Raw genomic sequence first — 25,142 nt, 5'->3', positions numbered from 1 at the left:
TAAAGAATTTTCCTTTAGTCTTAATTTTTTTGTTACGAATGGCTCACAGCGAAGAAGGGAAATGCACACACATGGAAACAGTCTATTATGAAACAATATGATTCTTCTTTTTTAAAAAGAGAAAGTCTGTCCATACGAGTGAAATAAAAGGAGGATTAGACTGAGCTGCAAGAAGAATTAACCTATATTTTGAACCTTCTTTCTGCAGTGCCTGAGGAAAAGGAGGTTTAGAAATAGGCTTTTTTGCTGTTCCACTTTCTATAAAATCTAAAGTTGTGCTGCTTTTTTCTTAAAATGCAGACTTCTTAAGAACTTGCTAAAGAAGTGTATCAGACCATAAAGAGTGTTTTAAATGAAACACAGACATTGCAAGTCTAAAGGAACTAGCATTTTTGTAGTGCGTTTCCCAAGGATTTGCATGGTTTTCTACAAAGAAAAGCTTCTTACTCATTCTTAAGCAAAAAAGTTTTCCTCTGTGACATTTGTGAATTATAGAACAACCAACAAGCCATATAATGTAGACAAATGTTTACTATTCATGACATTAAACTAATGTAAAACCAATCTAATCTTACAGACAGCTGGGAAAATAACATTTTTCTTTCAATACATTACAGATTTTATTGTAGCTCAAACAATATAGTATTTTTTCACTTGTCTTTTAAAGTTTTTTTTTAGTTTATAGCCAAAAACTAACTTTGCAACTAAACAATTACAAGGTATAAAAGAAGTATTGAAACAGTAATCAAGAAACATTTATGCTCAGAAACATGCTCTGCCTCTGAATATTTTTGTCATTCACTAACATTAATGGCCACATCTATGCATAGTGCAAATTCCTCTTTCCAAAATGGGTGACGCACTGTAATGTCCCCTCACGCCCCTGATAAAAGTTCCCCACATTACCTAAATGGCTGCCCTTTATCCCTTTCTCCCTGGCCAGAAAAGCTAAACACACCAACAGTTTTTACACTGTTACATTTATCTAATAATTTAGGTTCTTACACAATGGCTATTGGTAAATTAATCAATTATAATATTGTATATTATACTAAAAATTCTTCCCTCTCAAAATTGTTTTACAAGAAGTTAAGAGTCTTCTTCTACCGGTTTGATACTGCATGCACCTCTCATTGACAACTCTGTAAGAATTATGGCCTAGATCCTCAGCTGGTGAAAATTAGAGTAGCTATATTGACTTCATTGGAGTTACACCAGTTTTCCCCAGGTGAGGATCTGGCTCTGTATGTGTATCTCAGTGATGAGAGAGACAAGATGGGTGAGGTAATAGCTTTTGTTGGACCAACTTCTGTTGGTGGAAGATACACATTTTTGAGCTGCACAGAGCTCTTCTTCCGATCTGGAAAAGGTAGACAGAGTATCACAGCTTAAATACAAGGTGGAACAAATTATAACTGGTTAACACATGTTGCATGATATTTGATGGAGATCACATTCTGACAGAAATCTTTCCAGTACCCTTTTCTGGCCTTCAAACAATCCCCCAGCCTTGCCAAGCTCATCATCAGAAGCAAGCTCCTCACAGACCACGACACACCAACTCAATGCAACACCAGAACCTGTCAGAAAAACAGATGCAAAACCTGCAGACATATCTCCACTGCTACAATGATCAATACCCCCCACAACACACCTTTCAAGATCAATGGGCACTACACAACACATTGTGTACCTCTATCTAGTACATCAGATGGCCCAATAACAACTCAATGGGTAAAACAAGACAATCACTACACTCTTGAATGAACTCACACAGAAAAATGATAAAAGACAAAAATACCATATCACCTGTGGATGAACACTTTTCACAGAATGATCACTCCATATCTGACCTCTCAGTCCTCAACCTCAAAGGAAACCTGAACATCATCTCGAAAGATGAGCCTGGGAACTTAAATTCATAACTCTGCTAGATTTAATGCACTGGGTTTATGGTTTATAACAATTTGTAATCCGCCAACCCCCATTTTTTTGGCCCATGACTGCAGAAGTGTTAACTGCCCACTTCATTTTAAGTGGTCTCAGTGGTAATTGTTTGATGATAGCCAATATGGGTTCCATTGTTGAGTGGTACATTACAACAAGGAGTGTACAGCTGGTGGTGGGGAATCTGTATTGAAGCAGGTTTTCTTGGGAGTTTGGGTGGTTTGTTCCTTAGTGCAATATTTATATTTTTCTGTTGGAGTGTCCTTGTTGGGTGAAGGTGATTTTAAATATGTTAAGGTGTGTATCCCGGACTTTCTCCTCAGAGCATATTCTGTGGTATCTGAATGCCTGGCTGTAAATAACAGATTTCTTGGTGTGTTTAGGGTGGTTACTGGATTTGCAAAGATAAGTGTGGTAATCGTGTATATAGTTGTCCGTAGGGTTTTGTTGCTGAAACTTATTGTGGCATCCAGGGAGTGTGGGAGTGTTCTAGAGAGAGTATGATGGATGAATGGTAGTTGTTTAAGTTGTACTGGAAACGTATGAGGGAGTTTAGGTCATCTGTCCAGTGACCTATCAGTGATGTAGCTCAAATATATCATTGGTTTCATGGTACATTTTTTCAAGAAATTCTTCCTCAGGTCAGCCCAAGAAAAGGTTGGCATATTGGGAGCCTAGTACCCCCATGGCTGTTCCCATGGTTTGGACTAAGTGTTTGTTGTTAAATGCAAAGCTATTATGAGTGAGGATGAAATGGATGAGTTTGGCCACATGTTTGGGGAGGATATTTGAGTGTTGTCTATTGTCTTGTAGATATTTGAGGCAGGCAGTGAGGATGTCATGGTGAGGGATGTTGGTATATATGGTATCCATGGTGGCAAGGATGATGTTCTGAGAGAGGTTGTTAATATTATGGTGTTTCTGGGGGAAATCAAGTGTGTCCTGGAGGAAACTAGCCTTTTGCGTGGTGAGTGATTTGAGGATGATGATGCAATTTGGTTCCGGAAACTACTGGGGAACTTAAAAACAGAATAAGCATCAATGCAAAATGTTGAGTGGATACGATATGTGACCATGTAAGTAGAGGGATGTCAGTTATTCTAAGCTATATCTCCCATCTACTGTGAAACATACCCTAAGTTAACAGAGGAAGAAGGAAATTCCAACTTTTTATTCTAACCAGAAGGATGCAAACAATTATCACATTCACGAAATGAAGAAGCCTTTACGGGCCCAGGGCTTTACTCATCTGAAACTTCACAAGATCATGACGGAAGCTCTGTCCTACATGTTGCAAATTATTAAAGCTATCAACATCTTCCCCAATTTCCTCTCCTTTGTATCAGACTCCTTCCTTTTCTCTTTGTTTTGTCTCTCACCCATCCATTTCCCCCCATCTTCTGTCCATCCAACACTGAAGCAAGCGAAAGCTCCAGTGGACAGTAGATTTGGAACCATTTGGGACTTACCAAGGCCACACTGAGACAGGGTGGACATTGTTATTTCCTTCTCTCTCTCGTACTACCCAAGTCCTGTCACGTTTTTAATAGGCATCATAAATATCTTCACAGATCATCATTTTAAACCAATTCAAGTTCACATTCCCTACCTTGCTTAGTCTATTTTCTAGAAGCTTCATCTGATGCTCAGGGCACTACACTACAGCTCAGATTCTGCTCCACCACATGTAGGTATGTTCCCAGCCTATAATAGCATACTGTCATCTTTTCCTTTTACTAACTTCTACTTCCTTTACTCTTTATTTCTTGGGAAGAAAAATTAATGAAAGATGTCAGTTTACCACATCATTTCCACACACTTGGTTCAAGGGACTTTCTATCTGCATGTGTGTCGTGTCTTGTCTTCCCCCCCCCCCCTTTTTTTTTGCCTTATTTTATCATCTTTCTTCCCTTTTCTGGATTAAAAACATATATCATGTCTCACTTAATGGACTATTGTGTCATTTCATATCCCTTCCTTGGTTTCCCATTGTCAGACTCTGCCCATGTCTATTGCATGCTGATGGCTCACTTTCCTTCATAACATCTTGACTTGTTTTTTCCCTTATTGTATGTACCTATTTGTCTCAGTCAGGGCCTGAACCAAGGCCCACTGAAGTCAATGGAATGAATCCCTTTGATTTCAATAGGTGTTGGAACAGGCCCAAACTACCACTGTATCTCCAACCCCTTTAAAAAAAAAAAAAAAAAAAAAAAAAAGCAGACTTCCTATAAAGGATTGTACCTGAGTACTTACAAATTTCATTTTGCCTTTACAATGTAGCCTTACATCTGTCCCTTTATAGCAGTGGTGGGTAACCTGCGGCCCATCAGGGTAATTTGATTGTGGCCTGTGAGACATTTTGCTGACGTTGACCGTCTGTAGGCACCGCCCCCGGCAGCTCCATAGTGGCAGCAGTTTGCCATTCCCGGCCAATGGGAGCTGCGGGAAGCAGTGTGGGCCGCAAGAACATGCTGGCCATCACTTCCTGCAGCTCTCATTGGCTAGGAATGCCCTGGGTGACCCTGATGGGCCCCATGCAGCCCACCACTGCTTTATAGCATACCATCGTAGCTCCAACAGTCCAGTGTAGACTGTAACTTAATTATATTGGACAATATCAGAAAATTCTGTAAAAAATACGAACTTTTCCTGGTTACTTAGTCACCCTACTACAGTTCTAGTTTAGTGTGTGTTCTAGATTCAAGCTTCACATAACGATATGTCTCTCTGTCTCATGTTACTATTCATATTGTCTAGCTCCATCAGAGATTTCATTGAGGCCCACTCTTCCCACTAATTTAATTGTAGCTGTCTCTGTACCTAATATATTTCCAGTACATAAAGTACAAAAAAAAATCCAGAATTTAAGCAATGGCATGTTTTAGTCAAACTAATCTATCCATCATTTTGCCATGAAAAGGTCCTTTTATCTCTGTTACGTGGCAAGTACGTTTCTTAAGGAATTATGCATATTTCTAAATGGTGGCCAGCTAATAAAGCATTTGTATATATGGATTTTCTTCCAGGTTATTTCAGATGTACCCATTTATAAATAAGAATTTTGCTGTATACAGTTTACAAACACTACAAATAAAATGTATGTTTATACAGCAGAAAGTAAATGTAGTTATATTCGTCTTATTTAAACTGTAGCCTAACAAATCTGTTTACCACCTTTACAATCATTGGAAATAGTGACATTTGTCTATTGTGACTTGTGTTTTCCATTCAGATTAGATCAATACAAATGCTGTATTATTATCTGATGTAGTTTAGGAAGGATGTAAGCTTAGCTGCGAGCATTAATTTCATAGGGAAACCAAAAAAGCAAGCTCTTGATATCAAGAGCAAATACGTTCCTCTCGAACATTTTGTAATCTTTGTTTACGGTGCTAGGAATCATAGGAATAAAATACCAACACCTGCTACCCTCCTACAGAAGAAAGCTTGAGCAAATGGTTGAGCTAGCCATCTGCAGACCTGAGTTTGGCAATTTTCATTATATGAAGAACAAGCAGTTTTTTAAAACAATTTTTAAGTGTATCTTAAAATACCCCTGATGTGCTGACCTTGAACTAGCTATCGATGTACCATACAGTTCAGATTTGGAACTCAACCTGTACCGGTGTCTCTAGCTAACAGTATTATATTCCCGTGGGCTTGACCTGCAGTTCTTTCTAAGCAGATCAATTAAGGACTCTGTTAGAATAATGAAAGCTTGCCCCTTAGACTGCAAGTTCTTTGGGGCAGGGACTCTTTTTTTATTCTGTGTTTGTACAGCACTTAGCGTAGAGGGGACTAAGTCCACAACTAGAGCTCCTAGGTGCTGTGGCATTACAAATAATAAATAATAGAATCCTTGCACCTCTTGTACTGCAGTAGATCTGTAATGGGGGGGGGAGGGGAAAGGTGTCTTGAAGCATTTGTTAAAGAAAGTTTTGAAAATTCATGATTAATTCTAGGTGCCGGTATTGCAGCATTGCCCTTTTCATTCCCCTGCACTGGAAACTACATCATGTTAGAACACAACTTTAACTAACGAAACGTTAAACACAATAGTCTATCTCCGCTGAGTGCTCAGTTGTGTTTAACATTGTGCCAGTTAATATGAGTCCTCAAGGTCATTGTCTAACACAATGCAATTTTCCTGTGTAGATAAGTGTCTAGAACAGTGATGCCCAAACTTTTCCTGTCACGCCCCCGCCACCAGTAATGGAATCTGTCCATGCCCCCCTCCCCCAATTACTGCACAATTGGCTCAGCAGCAGAGCTGGAGGCGGAACTGTGGATGAGGCAGGAGCTGGGGCTAGAGGCGGAGAGGGAATGAGGGCAGAGCTGGCCTGGGGGCGGAGCTGGGGGCGAAGTGGAACTGCAGCTGGGGCCTTAGTTGGGCTGGGGGTGGAGCAGAGCTGCAGCTGGGGGCAGAGCTAGGTGGCGTTGCCTTCCTGCCCTCCATGGGGGCTGGCCCGGGCCCCGCCCGAACATTGCTCCACGTCTTCCAGTTTGGGGCCCACTGGTCTAGAGTGAAGGGGGGGTCAGCATCTTTATTACAATCCCTTGTTTCAGGTTTAAGCTTAGGTTTTAGGCCAAAACTTGGCAAACAAGATTTTCAACCTAGGAGCAAATTTCCCCCCAGTTGAAAAAGCAAATGGAACAGAAATAATGCTAATGTAAAAGGATACTACTGTGCTCTCTCACAGATAAGTGAATTAATCGGACTGGGCAAGAGATGAGTATCTACAATAGCCTGGTTTAATTGCTTGTCAGATTCTGATAGATACAAAACAGCCCCAATATTGAGGATTAAAAAGCAGCAACTGCAGCTTGCACAGTTCATCAACTAAAAGGCTGCCAGAGACCACTGTGACCAAATTGTCTGATCTCCTGTATGATACAGGCCATAAGATTTCCCTGAATTAATTCCTGTTCCAGCAATAAGTGTTGTCAGGAAAGATTTATACAAACGTACAGGCCTCAATCTTTGGCTGCAGCTGGGGCAGAGGGGCCAAAGGTCTGGATCACCAGGGTTCAGCCATGCCTCTGCCCCTTAACGACTCTGCCCGAGCCTAAATCTACAGTGGAGTGTTGATCCCATGGCTGGCTACACTGACTTTAGGGGTGCATTGCATCAGTGGAGTAATGCAAAGAAGATTTAGTGTGGATCAACTCCTGTACTTGGGTTCTCAAATCAGCACGTAGGCACTGAAATGGTAAGTTCAGTCACTAAGTGCCAACCTGAGTGTTCAAACGTTTGAGTGTTTGGATGTTCTCTTTGAGTGCCTACATTTGCAAATTGGGCCTACACCATCTACTTTTTTCAAATGAATTTTCTAGAAAATAGTCCATATGGTCCCTTCAGTTTTTGAGAGCTCCCTGTTGAAATTAATGAAGAGGTCTGCTTAAAATCAATAACATAATATGGACCCTTGTTACTATCGTAGAGTTAAACCACATTTTAAATTTATGTTTCCATTGATTTTAGTTTTATTCCACAATAAAAGCAGGAGGAAATATCAACTAGTACACGAGAATTAGTTACAAAGTATTTACTGAGTCACCACTGTGATTACATTTCACAAGAAAACAGTCTTAAAAGACTTCTACTACACATTTGTTTGTAATTCGCTAGTAAAATACATATAGAGTTTACATCCTAATAGACAAGAGGAAAACAAGAGGTCTTGAATGTATCTATTATGCCTAGATACTGGGATGAGTGTCTCCACAGAGACTAGCTACTATAAATCACTTTATCCATATTGTCCCATCATTCCAAAGACAGGACTCCAATTGATATCAGCAAAGCTGCACACACCTACCTACACCATCAGAAGTTCTCCTATTAACACAGCTCCTCTACTGAACTATCGAGCTGGATACAGTCTTGGCTAACTCTGAGAATCAAACTAGTGACGTTCAGAGCTAAGAGAATGATTCTCTACACTTTAAGCTAAAGAACCAGCTTATGTAACAGGGAGTTTAACAACTCACATCCTTTGTGGATCAGGCACAGATGGGAACATGTAACACACACTGACCAGTGATTTACATTACCCCATTGATCTTATCCATACTTCCTAACTGAAGTTTATTGGCTTCCTGGGGGAAGTAGCCATTCTGCTCATTTTAGTATTTCATTCTCAAACAACAGTGTTCTGTGGGCCCTCATTTTAAGGATATGGATTCAGATTCTGATCTCAGCGACTCTAGTGTAAATCTGAAATAACTCTCTGACATTCAGAGGGGAGGGATAGCTCAGTGGTTTGAGCATTGGTCTGCTAAACCCACGGTGTTGTGAGCTCAATCCTTGAGAGGGCAATTTAGGGATCTGGGGCAAAAACCTGTCAGGGGCTTGGTCCTGCTTTGAGCAGGGGGGTTAACTTCATCACCTCCTGAGGTCCCTTCCAACCCTGATATTCTATGATTCAGTAGAGTTAAACTCATGTCAATCCAGAGCAACTAAGAATAGAGTCTGGGCCATGATCCCAAACAGCATGTTCAAGTTTTGAAATGTATTTACTCCTACTTAGGAAGAGAAGCATATTTCTAAAAATACAGATGTTGGCACTATGTTTGTGAATAGGACAATATATATACTACTGAGTATTCACAATTAGTCTCTTATCTTTAAAGAGGTTTCACAGTGAAAAGAAGACATCTAACAAGGCTTTCTCCTTGACTGATGAACCAGTTACACATCCATTGGTTACTTAGGAGGACAGACAGATGCGTAGGTTGAGTAGTTACTAGCCGCAGAATTACCTACCTAGTATAAATTACCTGTGTTGCCATAAATCACATCTTTCCCGGAACTACCCACTTCCAAAGACTAAAATCCCAACCCTGTTTTTGCATTGAACTAATTGAATTTTTAAAGTGTCATAAAAATAATACATTTCATTACATCTTTTATTTTGTTGTAGTCATTAGTACCTTATCAAACTACTAACATCAAAAATATATACCACAGAGACACAGTCCACTTGTAAATCATTCATTAGACAAAGAATTATCACTAAGCAGTTCTTTTTGTCTGTAACACTTAGCTGTGATTTTCAAATCTGATGAGGTGATTTACATACTCAAGCTTCAACTTAAATGGGAACTGTGTCTGAATTCCCTAGTAAGCTTTGTAAACGTCAACCTTTGGGTTGGATTTTGTTATTGTTGTTTGGGGGGTTTGTTTTGTGTTTTGTCTAATTCTGATTTGTGAGCCAGCTGTGTAAAGAAACTTGGCAGCTGGAAGTTATAGATTCCAGAATCTGGGATGAATCATTCTGACAGCAAAATCTTTCCATCAAAATCTTCCCTGCCTTAACTGGCTTTTCTTACAAATACCCCCTGCATCTGATTGGGCATCTTGCTGCTCTGTTATGCATCCCTTCTTCATTTAATTTTTACCCACAGTCACCCTGTAGAACATTTAGCAAGATGCTGCAGTTGGAAGTTGTTCTGCTGCAACCAGAATGAAAATAGATTTTTTTTTCAAAGATCTTTGATCCACTCCTACTGCCTGTTCCCCATCTGATATCAAACTTAGTGATGTCTTACTTATCTCCCTAGTAATTATTTATGAGAGTACAAAGAGTTAAGATTCAGGTGAGGAAACTGATGTTTGGTTGAAATAAGTTATGCAGCAAACTAGAAATGCAAAGCCTCTAGCTAACATATTTAACAGAAAAGAATTAGCTATATTACTGGCAAGAAAAATGATCACAGGAGGATTGATCCAGCTAGCACTAGTTGGACAGTTTTACTAGCTTTTATAACATTCAGTTGTGGAAAGTGGATCACGTAAAGTTTGCTTGCCTAACAATGATTTCAGGCTAGAGCTATAAAATGAAATACTTGATATAACTTGGGATTGGGTTTCATTTTGATTGCTTATTTACCTTAATTGTACACAAATTATTTAAAAAATCAATTTTAGGCCTTACACAATAAGCATCTGCAACATTTAATTTATAGTAAATAATAAAACCAGGAACCTAATCAGCATTTCCTCTTTAAACAGAAAACATTACTTTGGACTTAATTTTACAGCTGTACAAATTATTTTAAAGTAATCTGCTTAGTTGGGTAAGTTAATGATGTTTAATTTGACCAGGCCAAACTTTACATGCCTGTATTACTTTGAGCAATTGCAGTCAGTGCAACTGTTAATGTAATGCAAATGTAATGCTAGCACATAACAAATGCTCCCATTCTCAACTGGCTGATCAAAAATCTGGAGTCATCACCTTGCCAAGTTTCTCCATGATGAGCCTAAGAGGACGGTGTAATAAGTATGTGCACAAGGCAACTCAAAAGGAACAGGTCTATGCACTGACATTAACCTGGTCTTTGTTGCTTTTTGCTATAGGCAATATATTAACTACGGGCCAAATCCAGATATCATTGTCACGTGGAGTTGCACCTTACTGTATAAGTAAGGCTAAGATTTTGTCATTGTCACAGACATTTTTAGTAAAAGTCACGGACAGGTCACGGGCAATAAAGAAAAATTCACGGAAGCCCATGACCTGTCCGTGACTTTTACTAAAAATAGCCATGACAAAATGGAGAGCTCAGCTGTGGGGTCCCCACACTGCCTGCAGTGGCTAGTGTGGGGACCCCCCACCGCCCCGGAGCTCAGGGGTCCCCCCAATGCCCGTGGAGTCCGAGAGCTCTGGGGCTCTCTCCGCCGCTCCCAGCAATCAGGAGCTCCAGGGGTCCCTGCGGTAGCCTGGAGCTCGGGGGTTCCCCCCACCGGCCGTGGCAGCCAGGAGCTCCGAAGGGTCCCCCCACTGCCCCCAGCAGCTGGGAGCTCCGAGGGTCCATGACTTCCATGACCTCTGTGAAAAAGTCGTAGCCTTATCTATAAGTAGTCCATTTGCTTCAATGGGACTATTTGTGGAGACAGAATTCTCACACACACACACACACACACACGTTGACTGGAAAGGTTGTGAAGTAGGTTGGTCATGGTAATTGCTCGTGGAATGTTTGGCTGCTGAATCACAAGAGGTCCCAAATTTTGTAGAAGAGCTCATCAGTCAATATGAGAGAGAAGCCCATGAGAGAGATGCCACTGCAGAAATTCAGAGGGTTCACAGAAAAGCTAATTTTGGTCTGAGCAGAGCTGTTAAATTACAGCGTGATGCTCCTAACGTGTGTGACCACCACATTTCAGACTAGCTCTTTCAAAGGATTTAGGTGTAAAAATGTGAATGGTCACTCTCTAAGGTGAGTATCCACCAATCGAGGGGATGTAAAAAATGAAGTGTATTGGGATGGAAGATTTTTAGAATAGGCTCCCTGGTCAGAAATTCTATTTTTAAAATTGGCTCTTATTGGGATTGGGAGTCCGGGAAATCTTTCAGTACTCATCTAATCTCTCTATCCATCATCACAGTGGTATCTTAGGGTATGTATGCTCTGTAACCAGAGGTGTGACTGCAGCCCATGTAGACATACCCAAACTAGCTTTGGTATAGTTAGCTTGAACAGCAATAAGCCATGAAGCCACGGCAGCATGGGATAATCATTCAAGAACATACTCATGGTCCTGGATGTGCTTGCATAGTCCATGTTGCCACAGCTCCACTGATATTGTTATTCAAGCTAGCTAGATCCCAGCTAGCTCACGTATGTCTACAAGTGCTCTGAGTGCAGTGTAGACATACCCTTTGTCTGTATTACAATGTTAGGGCACCATTACAATGTTTTATCTGAAAAGTTATTTACAAGATACTGATGCAAAATTGCTTATTCAGAGGTCTTGTCCCAATAGTTTTGTAGTACAGTAATATGATTAAATGATTTTGAAAGAAACTAGAAAAAATAGCCGGAGAATCAATATCTTGTTCTGCTTGGACAAGTGCTGAGGGATTTCTAATCTGTAAGAAGTAAACAAGGCACCACTTTGTGTCTTGCTCAAATGATTAACCTAGTGAAATCTTACAGCTGAAATAAAAAGCAGAATATGGGACCTGTTGCTACCTGGTGAATGAAAATAACTGTATAAATACAACATTTTGCACAGTCTTTAATGCAAACTGTATCCCAAAATAGTAGAGAAAAACAGGAAGATATTTCCAGTCTGCTGCGAAGACCACTCTTGTACCAACAACGTAGAGAGACGGAGAAAATCACCATTAGGGGGCAGGACTAAAAGGAGGGATGGAGAAAATCTATCAAGGACACTTCTGAACAGAGTCCTTAAATTAGGTAGGCAGGCAGTGGAGTTGTCTGATGGTGGGAATGGGGTGGCTGTGCTCCTAGTCCACATGAGTAGCATTCTACGCTGCCCCCTCCGGCAAACTGAGATCGGGGTGCTCAGCTTCTGCATTTGGAAACTGTCATGAACTTGGACTGGTTTTGTATTATAGGCAGAGAGACATGTGAAAGGTAAATGTCAACATTTACAAAATGCTTGTGTATGGTGAAAGGAAATAGATGGTTATTTATGCAGTGCTGCTCATAGCATTTTGTGTATACACACAACAAACCAAAACAAGGGCCCGGCTCCAAGCGTTCAAAAGTTATGACGCATGCCCCCAAATATCATGAGATTGGCTTGAAATACAACTGTAATAATGGATAGAACTTTGCAGTTCCTTTTCTTTGTTTCCTGGTTTCTGGGTCTTTAGGCTACATTCACTTCACATCGCCAAGCTTTTCTGTACAGCCACGAGGGGTAGAAATTTACATGGTGTTTTTAAATGGATGCTGAGATGCTCATATAATTTCTTGCTTCCAGCAGCTGGAGCTTTCAGAAAACCACCAAATATTATGAGACCCACAATAAACTCACAAGAGGTGGCAACACTGCAAGTGGCAATGGTTGATGTCTTCATTCATTATGTTATTTGTCTCAGACAGCTCACACAATGAATGAAGACATCAACCACTGCCACTCTTCTAGCATTTCAAAGTTAAAGTGAATGTAGAGCTCCTGAAAGGTGCCGGATGGGCAGCAGAGGGCAGTGAAGTCCTCTTCACTAGAGAAATTAAACTAGTAAAACCCGGCCAGTGGCTTTGCAAACTTCCCCATACTGTCTGCCCCTTGACCCCCAAGGTTTGCCTAACATTTGGGCGCCAGTTATAATGAGCTGTTGATGCCTATCTACTACAGATAAATAACTGGGAACATTTCATAGATCACTGAATAGTCATCCAATGAGTGCCCCTTTTGGCCACTGTCAGCTTGATCCAAATTGAAGCTGGTGACCTACCTTACTAGGGTAGTCACATGTTCCCCATAGTAACTGAACACCTCATGCACACTAGTAAATCTATCCGCACTACACTCTTGCAAGTGTGGAGAAGTGTTCCACAGTTACAGACACAGAACTGAGGCCAGACACTCAGTGAAGCTGAGACATTAGAGTCGGATTTTTTTTAAGAGTTTATCAGCCAATAGGCTGCACACTTTTTGAAAACCTGGCTCTAAAGTGATATGTCCCAGGGCACACAAATAGTTTGTAGCACAACCAGGAATTGAACCCACATCTACTGAATTTCAGTACAGTGTCTTTACCACAAGACCATTCTTCCTCCCTTGAGATGAAAGGCTCATAACCCTTTAATCCTCTAGCTCTTGTTTTACCTTTACTAATTATCACTTACATAGCACTCTGAAGGTCCCAGGCAGTTAAGTAAGCCACATTGTTTAGACAAGTCCATGACCTTAAGAGCCTATCACTTCTGTATTTCAAGATTTTGCACAGCAACTCTCACCATAGTATCTAAGCTGTTGGACAAATATTTTTGTAAAAAAAATGAGGCATCAAGATGGAGAGCAGACTTTTCACTTCTGACTTTTCACGGGCATTTTACATGAATAAGCAAACAAAGGGTGGAAGTTATCATCCCCTGTTCTCTTCTAATTGTTTCCCGTTCACTCTTTCCACAGGTAAATGGAAAAGATTTATCTAAAGCAACACATGACCAGGCAGTGGAAGCATTCAAAACAGCCAAAGAGCCCATCGTTGTGCAGGTCCTGAGGAGAACTCCACGCACTAAGATCTTCAGTCCTTCACATGAGTCTCATCTGGTAGATATGGGCACCCAGACGGATATAACCTTTGAACACATCATGGCTCTAACCAAGATGGGATCCCCTCCTCCACCAGTCTCAGTACTAGATCCATACCTCTTACCTGAGGAGTAAGTAGCCGTTTTTTATAAAGCACTAGAAAACCACTGTGTTTCTTAACTTACCACATTAAGGATAAGATTTTGAACCCTTCACACACACTGGTGAGCAGTTACTCACATGAGTAGTCCCATTGAGTTCACAATCAGGCCCTGTAAATCTTTTTTGTTTGTAGTTGTTTTAAAGGAAAAGGCTAATGTTGCTTGTAATTCCCCTCACTGCCTCTTTGGGTTGCTTATGTTTTAACTTTATTTTTTATGGCTGCCATAAATTGCATACTGCTAAGAGCAGCTGCATTCTGTTCCGGTGTATTAATTACTTTATTATAACCCTGCAGCAATGTTACTCACATAAATTATATTCTAGGACTGAAATTACTTACCAGTGCTGTCAAGGATGTTTTAGAATCAAAATGTAATTATTGTTAATGGTAGTTTGATGCTTTTGTACTTACAAATAAAAAACTATAATTATCTTCAGACACACATGCACCACACCCCACAGACATTGTTTGAAGAGGAAACAGTTCCCCATAGAATCCATGCTGATTGTCTCCACTCACTTCACATTTGCCTTTGTGAGGCACAGAAGAACATACAAAAGCTTCTAAAGATGTCAACTGTTGTGCATTATGAACCAAATTCTAGTTAGTTCATAGCATGTGGTGTTAATGTGCACCCTTAGTCTGCCTGTGCAGTATAAGAGTTCATGGAGAGAGATGAACAGAAAACATAGGGCTTGTCTACGCTTAAAGTGCTGCAGCGGCACAACTGCATTGCTGTAGCAATTAGTGAAGGTGCTACATACGCCAATGGAAGAGCTTCTCCTGTCAGTATTGGTACTCCACCTCCCCAAGAGGCGGTAGCTCTGCTCTGTTGACAGGAGAACCCTCCTGTCAACATAGTGCTGTCTGCACCAGGGGGTAGGTCGGAATAACTACGGATTTTCCACATCCCTGAGCGACATAATTATACCATCGTAAGTTCCTAGTGTAGACCAGGTCTGAGCAAGGCCAGGCAGGCTGTGAGCATAAACGTAAGAAAAATCCCATTGTGCCCTCCCAGACTCCTTCAGAAAGTTGCTGTAGAGGAGAAACCTAGAGCGGGAATGGACATCAATGCTGTACTACTCCTTTTGGGTTTTGTGGCATGTGAGCCTGCACAGCATGATCCAGAAATTGGTTGTGTGTCTCTAAGTGCATGGTGTTCCCAGTGTTTCACTGTTGGGCATTTTTATCTATTAACTATTTGAAAGGGGGGTTCAATTAGGAAGTCACTGCATTGCCTCCTGGTTTCCAGCCCACATTTTAGTGCTGCATTGAGGGCTAGTTTTCAAGCTCTCTGACAGTCAACTGGCAGTGAAGCTTAGAGCATTCTGGAGAGGATGATCTTCTTCTTCTTAGCTAAGTTACGTTACAGTCCATAGAAATATACCCATGGGGTTGATGTTAATGCCATTGCAGTCTCTGAGGAGACATCTGCCTGAATTCCCAGCTGCTAGGCCAAGCACTGTGATGCAATACTACACCATAAACGTGGTAAAGAAGAAGAATTCATGAGAGAAGTTATTTAGGTTACAACATTCATGCATAACAGACCCACCAGTAAGATTGATCCTAAGGGTAATGTGGCGAGTAGCGATCGATCCAGCGGGGATCGATTTATCGCATCTAGTCTAGATGCGATAAATCTATTCCCGAGCGCTCTCCCGTCAACTCCTGTACTCCAACTTGACGAGAGGCACAGGCAGAGTCAACAGGGGAGTGGTCGCAGTCAACTCACCGCGGTGAAGACACCATGGTAAGTCGATCTAAGTACTTCAGCTACGTTATTCACGTAGCTGAAGTTGCGTGACTTAGATCGATCTCTCCCCACCCCCCAGTGTAGATCAGGGCTAACACTGCCACTCCCACATGAGATATTGATTAGAACTCTGGACATCATCAGTGGCCTGGTTTTGAGCTGCACCCGAACAACTGGGCATGCCAAACTCATATTCAGATGTAAAAGGGCTTGTGCATGGAAAGAGGTATTTAAATACCCCACTAACCCAACTGTGCATGCAAATGAAGAGTTTTGCAGATGCAAATGGTTTTCGTGCTTTTTTTTTTTTCCTGGTACAATAAGTGTAAAAATGATCCTTTATGTTTAACTTCTCTTGCTGCCTGTTTCAATGTCCACTGAAATCAGTTCGACCCTTGAAGAACAACCCAGACATTTCAGCAAAATAGCAGAGACTGTTCTTTAAATGGCCTCTCACTTACATAGAACGTGCATCTAGTTAACAAGGAATCAAATGGAGTTCACTTCAATCTTAGAAGTAAATAAAGTTGCTGCATATTCATTGGCGATCACCAAAGCATTATACTGCTGAAAATCCCCAAAGTGCAAGTCGTGCAGCTGTCTGAAGGGAGCTGGAATTTTAAAACAACATGCCAATAATGATTGGCAATATAAGGAGAGTGGAGTGTGTTTAAATTGCTCATCATTAAACACACCCCATTGTGTTTCAATTGCCAATCACTAATAACCTATTGTTTTAATCCTAAATAGCTGAGGACCAAATAATGATTATAATAATCCTTAGCAATTTGATAGCACTTTACATCTTCAAAGAAAAGTACAAATATTAACTAAGATGGCAAAGGTAGTTTCACCTCTGCATACATGGGCTGCAATCCAACTCAGTTTATAAATAAAAACAAGTCTAGCATTCTCATCATACTCCCTGAAGAACATTTGTCCATATCACAAAACAGCAGTAATCACACAGCTGAGAACAATTGGAAGTGTCTGCTTAGCAGAAACCAGGAGAAGAAACAGCAGGGATGTTGCAGGCAAGAGCCAAACTACATTTGCAAAAACTGTGAGAGCCTCCCGTATTCTTGGCTGTATCCAGTTGATCTCTCCCTTTGTGCTAACCTTTCACACTCAAGCTATTCTTGTGCAAAATTGTCAAAGTTCTGATCTCCATAATCTCATATATATTACATCTTTTCCTCAAACTGCACACTTCTAATCCCTTTTCAGCTAGATTCACTCTGACCTCTTTGGGTAAACCTCTTTGTGCCGCCGTATCCCCATCTATAAACTGCACTCCTCAGAGATATTGCATGTCTTAATATATCCAAAGCACTTGGACGTTCTTTGATGAAAGGTGCTACTCAGATGTGAAGTATATGTGCACTATAAGATCTTCTCTGAAAAAAGTAGCACTTTGCAGTCCCAGGTTTTTATTCAAAAATTCTAAAGAATCATCTATGCAGGCGACGTTCTGCCCATCTATCAGCAGAGTTATAGTTTCATTTATCTTACAATTTTGTCCTAGTTTTACCAGTTCACCATGCAGCCCCCTTCTCACCTCACCAACTCCTTTTTGTTTTATGGGATTGGCTTTGCGTTCTGGGAGGAAAGGTCACAAATTTTAAATTTACAATCTAAAACATTAGAGGGGTCTTTTGCTTCTGTCTTTATATTCATCATATTTAAGGTGCAACTATATCTGTCTAGTTTTCACTTGGTGTATTTATTATTATAAACAGTGCACTCTGCACCATACTTGTTGGTCTGATTGTCTGTCATGTTAGTGATGACCTGCCATGAGACTAGGATGGATTAATATGCTAATTAGAACAGGGCATCTTATCCTAAAACATACTTTATTTTTCCAGTCATTCATCGGTGCATGAATACTATGACCCGAATGACTACATGGGAGGCATTCATCAAGAAATGGACAGAGACGAGTTAGAATTAGAGGTATTTAATAACTATCAACAAAAATTTAAAATTCAAAATGTTTTCTATATTGTCATGTGTCATGGTCTTCTTATTTAGCATTAAACTACAATTACACATGTAGAATGTCAAAAGACATCTTTAACAATTATACATAAGCATATTTCTCTCCAGTTACGCTGTAGGCGGCAAAAATTAAAGCTTATACAACTATGTTGTGTAATCATGAACTAGATCCTCAGCTGGTGTAAACGGACATTATTCCATACCTGAGGATCTGGCCATATGTAATTACATATTTATTACATGATTTGAAAAACAATATGATTTTGTAGGTGGAACAACATGTACCACAAATTCATAATAGATGATTTTTACACGTCAGTGTTTCAGTGGTATTAATTGTTTTCTAAATATCCATGGGGTTGGAAGCGAGGATTGACAGTCTTAATCATATGGCACCTTAGAGACTAACAAATTTATTAGAGCATAAGCTTTCGTGGACTACAGCCCACTTCTTCGGATGCAGTGGGCTGTAGTCCACGAAAGCTTATGCTCTAATAAATTTGTTAGTCTCTAAGGTGCCACAAGTATTCCTGTTCTTCTTTTTGCGGATACAGACTAACACGGCTGTTACTCTGAAACCAGTCTTAATCATATAAAGCTATTTTAAAATTGTAAGCGGAGATCAAAGAAAATATCTCAAATTACTAAGCTGTTTTTCTCTTTCTCATAACTGAAAAGTTACAGCAGTATATGTATAGAATCATAGATATTAAAAGCGGAACGGACATCTGAGCGCATCTAAATCCACCTTCCTGCTAATGCAAAATTTCTATTTTATCCAGTCGATTTTAAAATGTCTTAAAGCAATGGACCTTCCAACACTTCCACTGGGAAAATCTTGTATATCCCAACTGGAAGCTTATTTTTTCAATTTTCCCTTTATGAATTTCATTACATTACTACCAACCCTCCTGCCACTTAGAGTGCAATTTATACACATGGGGCATGATTCAGCAAGGTACCTAAGCATATGTCTAACATTATGCTCATGAGTAGCTTCACTGAAGTTATTATTTTTACTTCTACATTTACACTGGTAATATAGGTCCTAATATTTCTGTAGCCACTGACTAATGCATCTGTCTTTGTCACTGAAGTCTGACCTGGTTAATATATGCTTGGTTGTCCATATGCTGATGTAACACAAAAGGTTACGCTCAGTTTGGGTGCACCACTGATTTCTTACAGCTCAGTCCTGGTAACACTTCACTTTCCAAAGAGATCGGTGCTCACCTAGTTCTGCCACTATTTAAACCAGTGCAAGTTTTACCACTGAATTCAATGGAAGCAGAGTTAGGCAGCACTTTTTGAGAATCTCACCCCATGAGCATAAAGTTGCTCATCTACATTAGTGTTTGCAGGATCAAGACCTTAATCCACATAAAAAAATTACAAGATGACTAAATTCTACAGGTCTGGTTGTAATTGGTCTCTGTATACAAATTCAAATAGAAATCAGACAAGAATCAAGATATCAGTGATTTCATCAGCAGCTGTCGACGTTTTTGTTGTTATAATGTCTCTGAACAGTATCTTTTATACACTATGGGAAAATGGTAAGCACATTAGCATTTTCTGCAACTGTCTTTTCAAAATACACCTCTACCCCGATATAACGCTGTCCTCGGGAGCCAAAAAATCTTACCGCGTTATTGGTGAAACCGCGTTATATCGAACTTGCTTTGATCCACCGAGTGCGCAGCCCTGCCCCCCCCCTCCCCCGGAGCACTGCTTTACCGTGTTATATCCGAATTCGTGTTATATCAGGTCGTGTTATATCGGAGTAGAGTCTTAAGAAATCTAATATTGTGAATAAATTATATTGCTTCCATTAGAAGATCAACCAGTTGAGCTGAAAATTGTTTAAACATGTGCACTTCAGTAGCCAGTTGTTAACACGGCTTAAGACCCAACATTAATAATTTTGACATTGATACAGTACTTGGTGGCAAAAGGTGATCAGCTCAGTAACACAAGCAGTTGAACATTTGCAACATCTCTGTGGCCTAATAGGATTTCTTAAAAATCACTAAAGATTCTTGTTCAAATCTTGGAGACTAAGATCAATGGAAGAGTCAAAGTGCTATAACAAAGACTTGACTAGCTAGTTGCTTTTTTGTTTGCCCATTGATAGATGTGCTTTAACAGACCACAAAGGCACTTGTTTCATTGACTATAGTGGGAATGTCTAAAGCAAGAAAACCATCTAGTCACCCTTGTGGGCTTTTATATCTATAAAATGTGCTCTGAATTTCAATCAGAGCTCCTTGTCTAAACTTTTATGACCTATAACTGTCTAGTTATTGACATGTAACAAGTAAACAAGGTCAAACCAGTGAAACACACAGGTTGGCAACATTCTTCTGTAAATGTCTATAGGGTATAGTTTATGCTGGAATCATTAAAAAAGACACCAAAATTGTGTACCCATTTCGGGCTCCGAAGGTTTCTCTCAAAAATTGATTCATGGTCCAAATTTACTATTATGTGTTCAATTCAGTAAAAGTAAATAAACAAAATGACTTCTTTAACAGTTCTTTCACCAGGATCTGACTGAAAAAATATGGAATTAATATTTCATTTTAAGTTAGCAAATACATTCAAATTTGCGAAGAGACCCAGACAGAATTAATTTCAGGTTGAAAGAGAAGCAATATATCACTGCATGATTTCTCTGGGATGTCATGGATTAAATGTTTATTCAGACCAAGTCAACCCAGCTGCCAGACAGGTACTATAGAAGGTTCCCTTAGTATGTTAATTCCTTTGGACTACAAAGGAGAAAATTCTGAACTGAGGGTATGTGCACTTGCTCTCTCAATGTTTACTATGTTATTTCCCTTTCCAACTTTCCTGTTTGTCCAAGCAGGATGTGCATTTTATTCTCAAGTATAGGGATTGAGAGGAATTCTTCCAAGTTACATTTATATTTGAGACAAAGCATATCATGTGTGGGGGGTGGGGACACAACAGAAGCCCTTTGACTTTTCCAAGTTCTTCCACTTCTCCTAGTCAAGTCCCTTATGCACAATTCATGCTAGGCAAGAACCTCTCTTGCAGGAGGTTCCTCAGCATGAAGAGGCATCTATCTCTGATACCCACCCTTCTCACAAAGCTCTACCGGGGTGTACATCCTCCCCCAATATCTAATCATTGGTGATAGACACTTTGATGACTGAAATCCACTCTTTGAAGCCTGAAATGGGTCTTTAGTTGCATCAGTGTCCATGTAAGAATCCATATTTGAAAACTGGTTACCAGGTCTGGAGGTTACCCCATCCAGTATGCTTTGATACCCTCCTCTACTTTCAGTTTCTCCTCTTCAAACAAAGACAATCCAGAACTATTTGACAGAACTATTTGACAGGGGCTGGCGGCATGCTCAGACGCATACTGCTATATTTTGTAGTCCCTGTGTGCACAGTAGGTTTTACTCTATCCTAAATTTAAGGCACCTTCCCGCAGCCGTCTTTCTTCCAGAGGGAGGAGCTTTGCTCTGAGCTCAGAAGATCAACTTAGAGATTGTCTGCTATTGGCATGTGCATTCCCAGTTGCCTAGTCATTTCCTCTTGTTTTGTATTGGGGCAGCACTGACAGCTCAGAGACCTGCCTCGAGTGCCTGATTCCTTCCCCCAGGCCATGGCCACTGTGATGTTGACTGATCGTGGAGGCATCTCTTCATCCACCCATTTCTGGATGACATGGATGAAGACAGCGAGGGAGGGGGTGTTCATGGTACACTTTTCTGTAGTCTAATGTCTGGGTGATCAGCTGAGCCAAGATCTCTTTCCTTTTCCTAGGAACTGGTCTGCTTAAGGGCCAGTTTTGCACATGGCATTAGATTCAAAGATGCACTAAGGCACTCCAACACCCGTAGACATGCTTAGGCTGTGAATGACTCTGAATAGATTAAGTGATCAATTGTTGAAACTGAAAAAGCAGAGTCACCTAGATGAATATTTTGACATTCTTCCATTAGAACACATCCAGAGGTAGCAAAACATTTTAGACCAAATAAACTACCTCAGGGAAGAGAAGGGGGAACTAAGTCTGAAACTAATTACCTTTGGGACCCATGTGAGCAATGTTAGAGAGCTTCCATCATCTTTTAAATTGCCTTACTACTGGCCATCTGCTTAGCTAGGAGAGTGACCAATCTTCAGGTTGTTTTCCACAGGGATTCCAATGCTGCCTTTTATCTGGACAAGACCATGCCTGTCTCTGGTCCTGTCATGCTGAACAATTAATTTAACTTTCTGGCCTCTCTATAGTGCAACTGAGAGGTACCCCCAAAAGGCCCTTTTGGCACCCAGGCTGAAATAAGAAGCATAATACTAAATGTACTTTACCCTTAGAAATACAACACATGAAACGTCTTTTTCTTTGCCACTCGTAGAGCAAGGAAACAGGGAAAGAAGATCAGCTTCCTTGTTGAGGTACAAATGGTAAATCATCTTCAGCACAAAGCAGGGGAACCATCATAAACACCATGCTCTAATATAGGGACCAGTTCCTGTGCTGTTAGCTCAAGAGACAGTCAACAAAAGTTTTTTCCTCCTGCTGAATAAAACAACTACAGCATGGTGATCAGTAAGCTCCTTACAGTACGGCAGGATACTGACATCACAAAGGCTTTGATGTCTCCCCATCTCCACGTTTTATCCACTGTGGAGACTGGCAGAAAAGGAGAAGGCCCGTTGGTTTGGTATCTCAAGGCTCAGCATACAAAAAGCTTCATTTTAAAAAATGTATTTATTTCAAGCTTTGGCTAGACATCCAAATTGAATCTCTGAATCTTTCAGTCATCACTAGCCATTTGTTTCGAATGTTTAATGCTCATTTTTGCTTTTTAAGCAAAGGTCTGGGTTTTTTAGAAATGTGCAAACTGGCCATAATTTCAAATCATCTGTAAAACAATTCAATAATCTGTTGCGAATGAATGTCTTTTTGGGGATAGAGGTTAATTTACTCTTACCACTAATTCTGAATCTATTATTACAGGTGTGTGGAGGGATAATAAAATCATAGTGCATGATCATTCTTCTTGCCTTGCTATAAATGTCATACAGGTTTTAGCAACACACTTTTTGAGCTCCCCTGGTCTCTAAGCCAACCATTCTTTTAAGCCATTTTCAAATTGAGTATGGAGAGTATTCTAACATTTCCGTCAAACATATGTACAAATTCCACTTTTACCAGATGTACGCAAAGGATCCAGGTCATTTTTCTTATGTCTATAAAGGTTATATTACAGCAATACATATAGAATGTAATTCTGATTTGTATCTTATGAACACTGCTCCGGACATTACAGCATCTAGTGAAAACCCCCATTGTCCAGTTTCTAACGTCTGTGGATCTGTTCCAGGTGTCATACGCATACATAGGCTCCTCTTTCCCAATGTAGGTGGCTGATGTGTTTCATAATGTAGCTATGATCTTCTACACGGGTCATCACCACAATGTCTGACCATCTATCCAGCCGAAAATATTCCTCCATCCCAGTTCTAGTATAAAACACCAAACTAAGCTAAAAGAATGTCCACATGGCAGGGGCTTTGGGAGCAATCCAGCAATCACCACACATGAAACTTTTGTCATCTGCAACAGGATTAGGGCTTGCAGGATAAAGCCATTTGCCTGTCTTGCAGTACAGGAACTACAAAGTGATAGGCAGGAGATGTAGAATGTCAAAGGAGTCAAGTTTTAATTTACCCTTTCAAAAAAATCTACATGCCAATATTAATTCCTAGACTTTTCATTCTCAAATACAAATGGACAAACTATCATTGGGCTTTGTAGATTGTGATTTTTTCCCCCATGTAACAGAACCTATGCATTAAAAAAAATTGACTCTGAATATGGAAAATAGCCTTTGCTTTAAAGAATTTGGATTTGTGTACTTATACATATAAAACCTTTCAAAGCTTTATGATTACATTAAAACTTTATTGAGGAAAAGACACATAGAAAACAGCTGTTCCTATTTTTCAGTACACAAAATTATCACATTTAGAGTAACATGAAATCCCAATTATTCTACTTCTTCCCAGGGCTAGAGGGATTACCCAAGGATATGATTACCAATTAATTATCTGTAAAAAAAAAAAAATAGGTACTAAACACCTGCTCTGAGTCTCTTTTTGCAGGATTTTTTTTTCCAAAAGGCCACCTGTCTAAAGATTGGTTTCCTTATATATATTTTAAAATTCCCTGAGGTGATTTATCCCCTTCCAAATATATCACATCAGACTATCCCTCATGCTTATGTATTAAAATGCACAATTATATAAAATGCATTGAAACAAATGAGTGTCATTAGTAAATATAAGCTATAAGCAAGAATGGACAAATACCTTGTCCACCTCCCCCAAAAAATAGTCAAGTATTAATCATCAAATAGGATCCGTCTAACGAGGCTGAAGTGTTTCACACTTTGCTGTATTCTTTCATTGCAGATATAAGACAATATGATCTTGTACAGCAGCTAAAACTTACCTTATTCTTTTCTTCACAGCCACATTCTCAGATGCTTAGAGTGCATAAAGCCCTCTTAAAGACATGAAGCCCCTTTGTTAAGGTACACAGAAAAATGCAGAAGAACTGTACTAAACCTAATTTAGTGGCATAATGCCTGATTCTCCCCCATAAGATCCAGAATAAACCCACTGACATCAAAAGAGTTACTCTGGATGTACACCAGCATAATTGAGACCAGAATCAGCCCCACTTTATCTAATCATTCCTATTGAACAGTTTCAGTCTCCTGTCTAGAAATGGCAAAGCTTTAGAAATACGGAAAAATTCTGCAATTAGAGCGAGGTGTTCAACCTTTTTGTAACATAAGAGGGGAGAGGGGAAGCTGAAGTTCACCATGGATGCTATTGATTGAAACCATTTAAATATCATCTGAAATGTCATTGACATTTACTGCTATGGTGTGGGTTTTTTTTTTTTTTAAATTACACATGTTGACAAGTAAATAACAAGAGACTGCTGATCTTGGCAGCTGTCATCTAGACAAGCCAATAAATTATTCATATCGGCTTGTTTCATTGTCTTTCCCCATATGAATGGCACCGCAGGTTGAAATTGAGAGATGTTCAGAAATAATTAATTATGTTATCAAGACTTTTACATTAGAATGGACAAACAGCAGCAAAAGTTGCTAAGATAAGGTTTCTTCACGGCTTGTCGTGAGAAAGTTCAGGGATTCATACATGGGCTCATGCCCTCATTCTGATCCCATG

General features: G+C 40.0%; 1 protein-coding gene across 7 annotated transcripts in view; it reads left to right on the top strand.

Moving 5' to 3' along the window:
• Positions 1-25,142, top strand: part of PDZRN3 (PDZ domain containing ring finger 3) — a 202,848-nt gene that overhangs the window by 166,305 nt on the left and 11,401 nt on the right. For all 7 annotated transcript variants that reach the window (XM_042849923.2, XM_005309106.4, XM_042849925.2 and 4 more), the window contains 2 exons: positions 13,847-14,100; positions 17,760-17,847. In XM_042849923.2, coding sequence (XP_042705857.2) covers positions 13,847-14,100; positions 17,760-17,847 — 342 coding nt within the window. The remainder of the gene's footprint in view (positions 1-13,846; positions 14,101-17,759; positions 17,848-25,142) is intronic.

The sequence above is a fragment of the Chrysemys picta genome, chromosome 7 (assembly GCF_011386835.1).
Source record: "Chrysemys picta bellii isolate R12L10 chromosome 7, ASM1138683v2, whole genome shotgun sequence".
In the NCBI taxonomy this organism is placed as follows: domain Eukaryota; kingdom Metazoa; phylum Chordata; order Testudines; family Emydidae; genus Chrysemys; species Chrysemys picta.
Note: the sequence above shows the minus strand (reverse complement) of the source record. Positions and strands in the feature narration are given on the sequence as shown.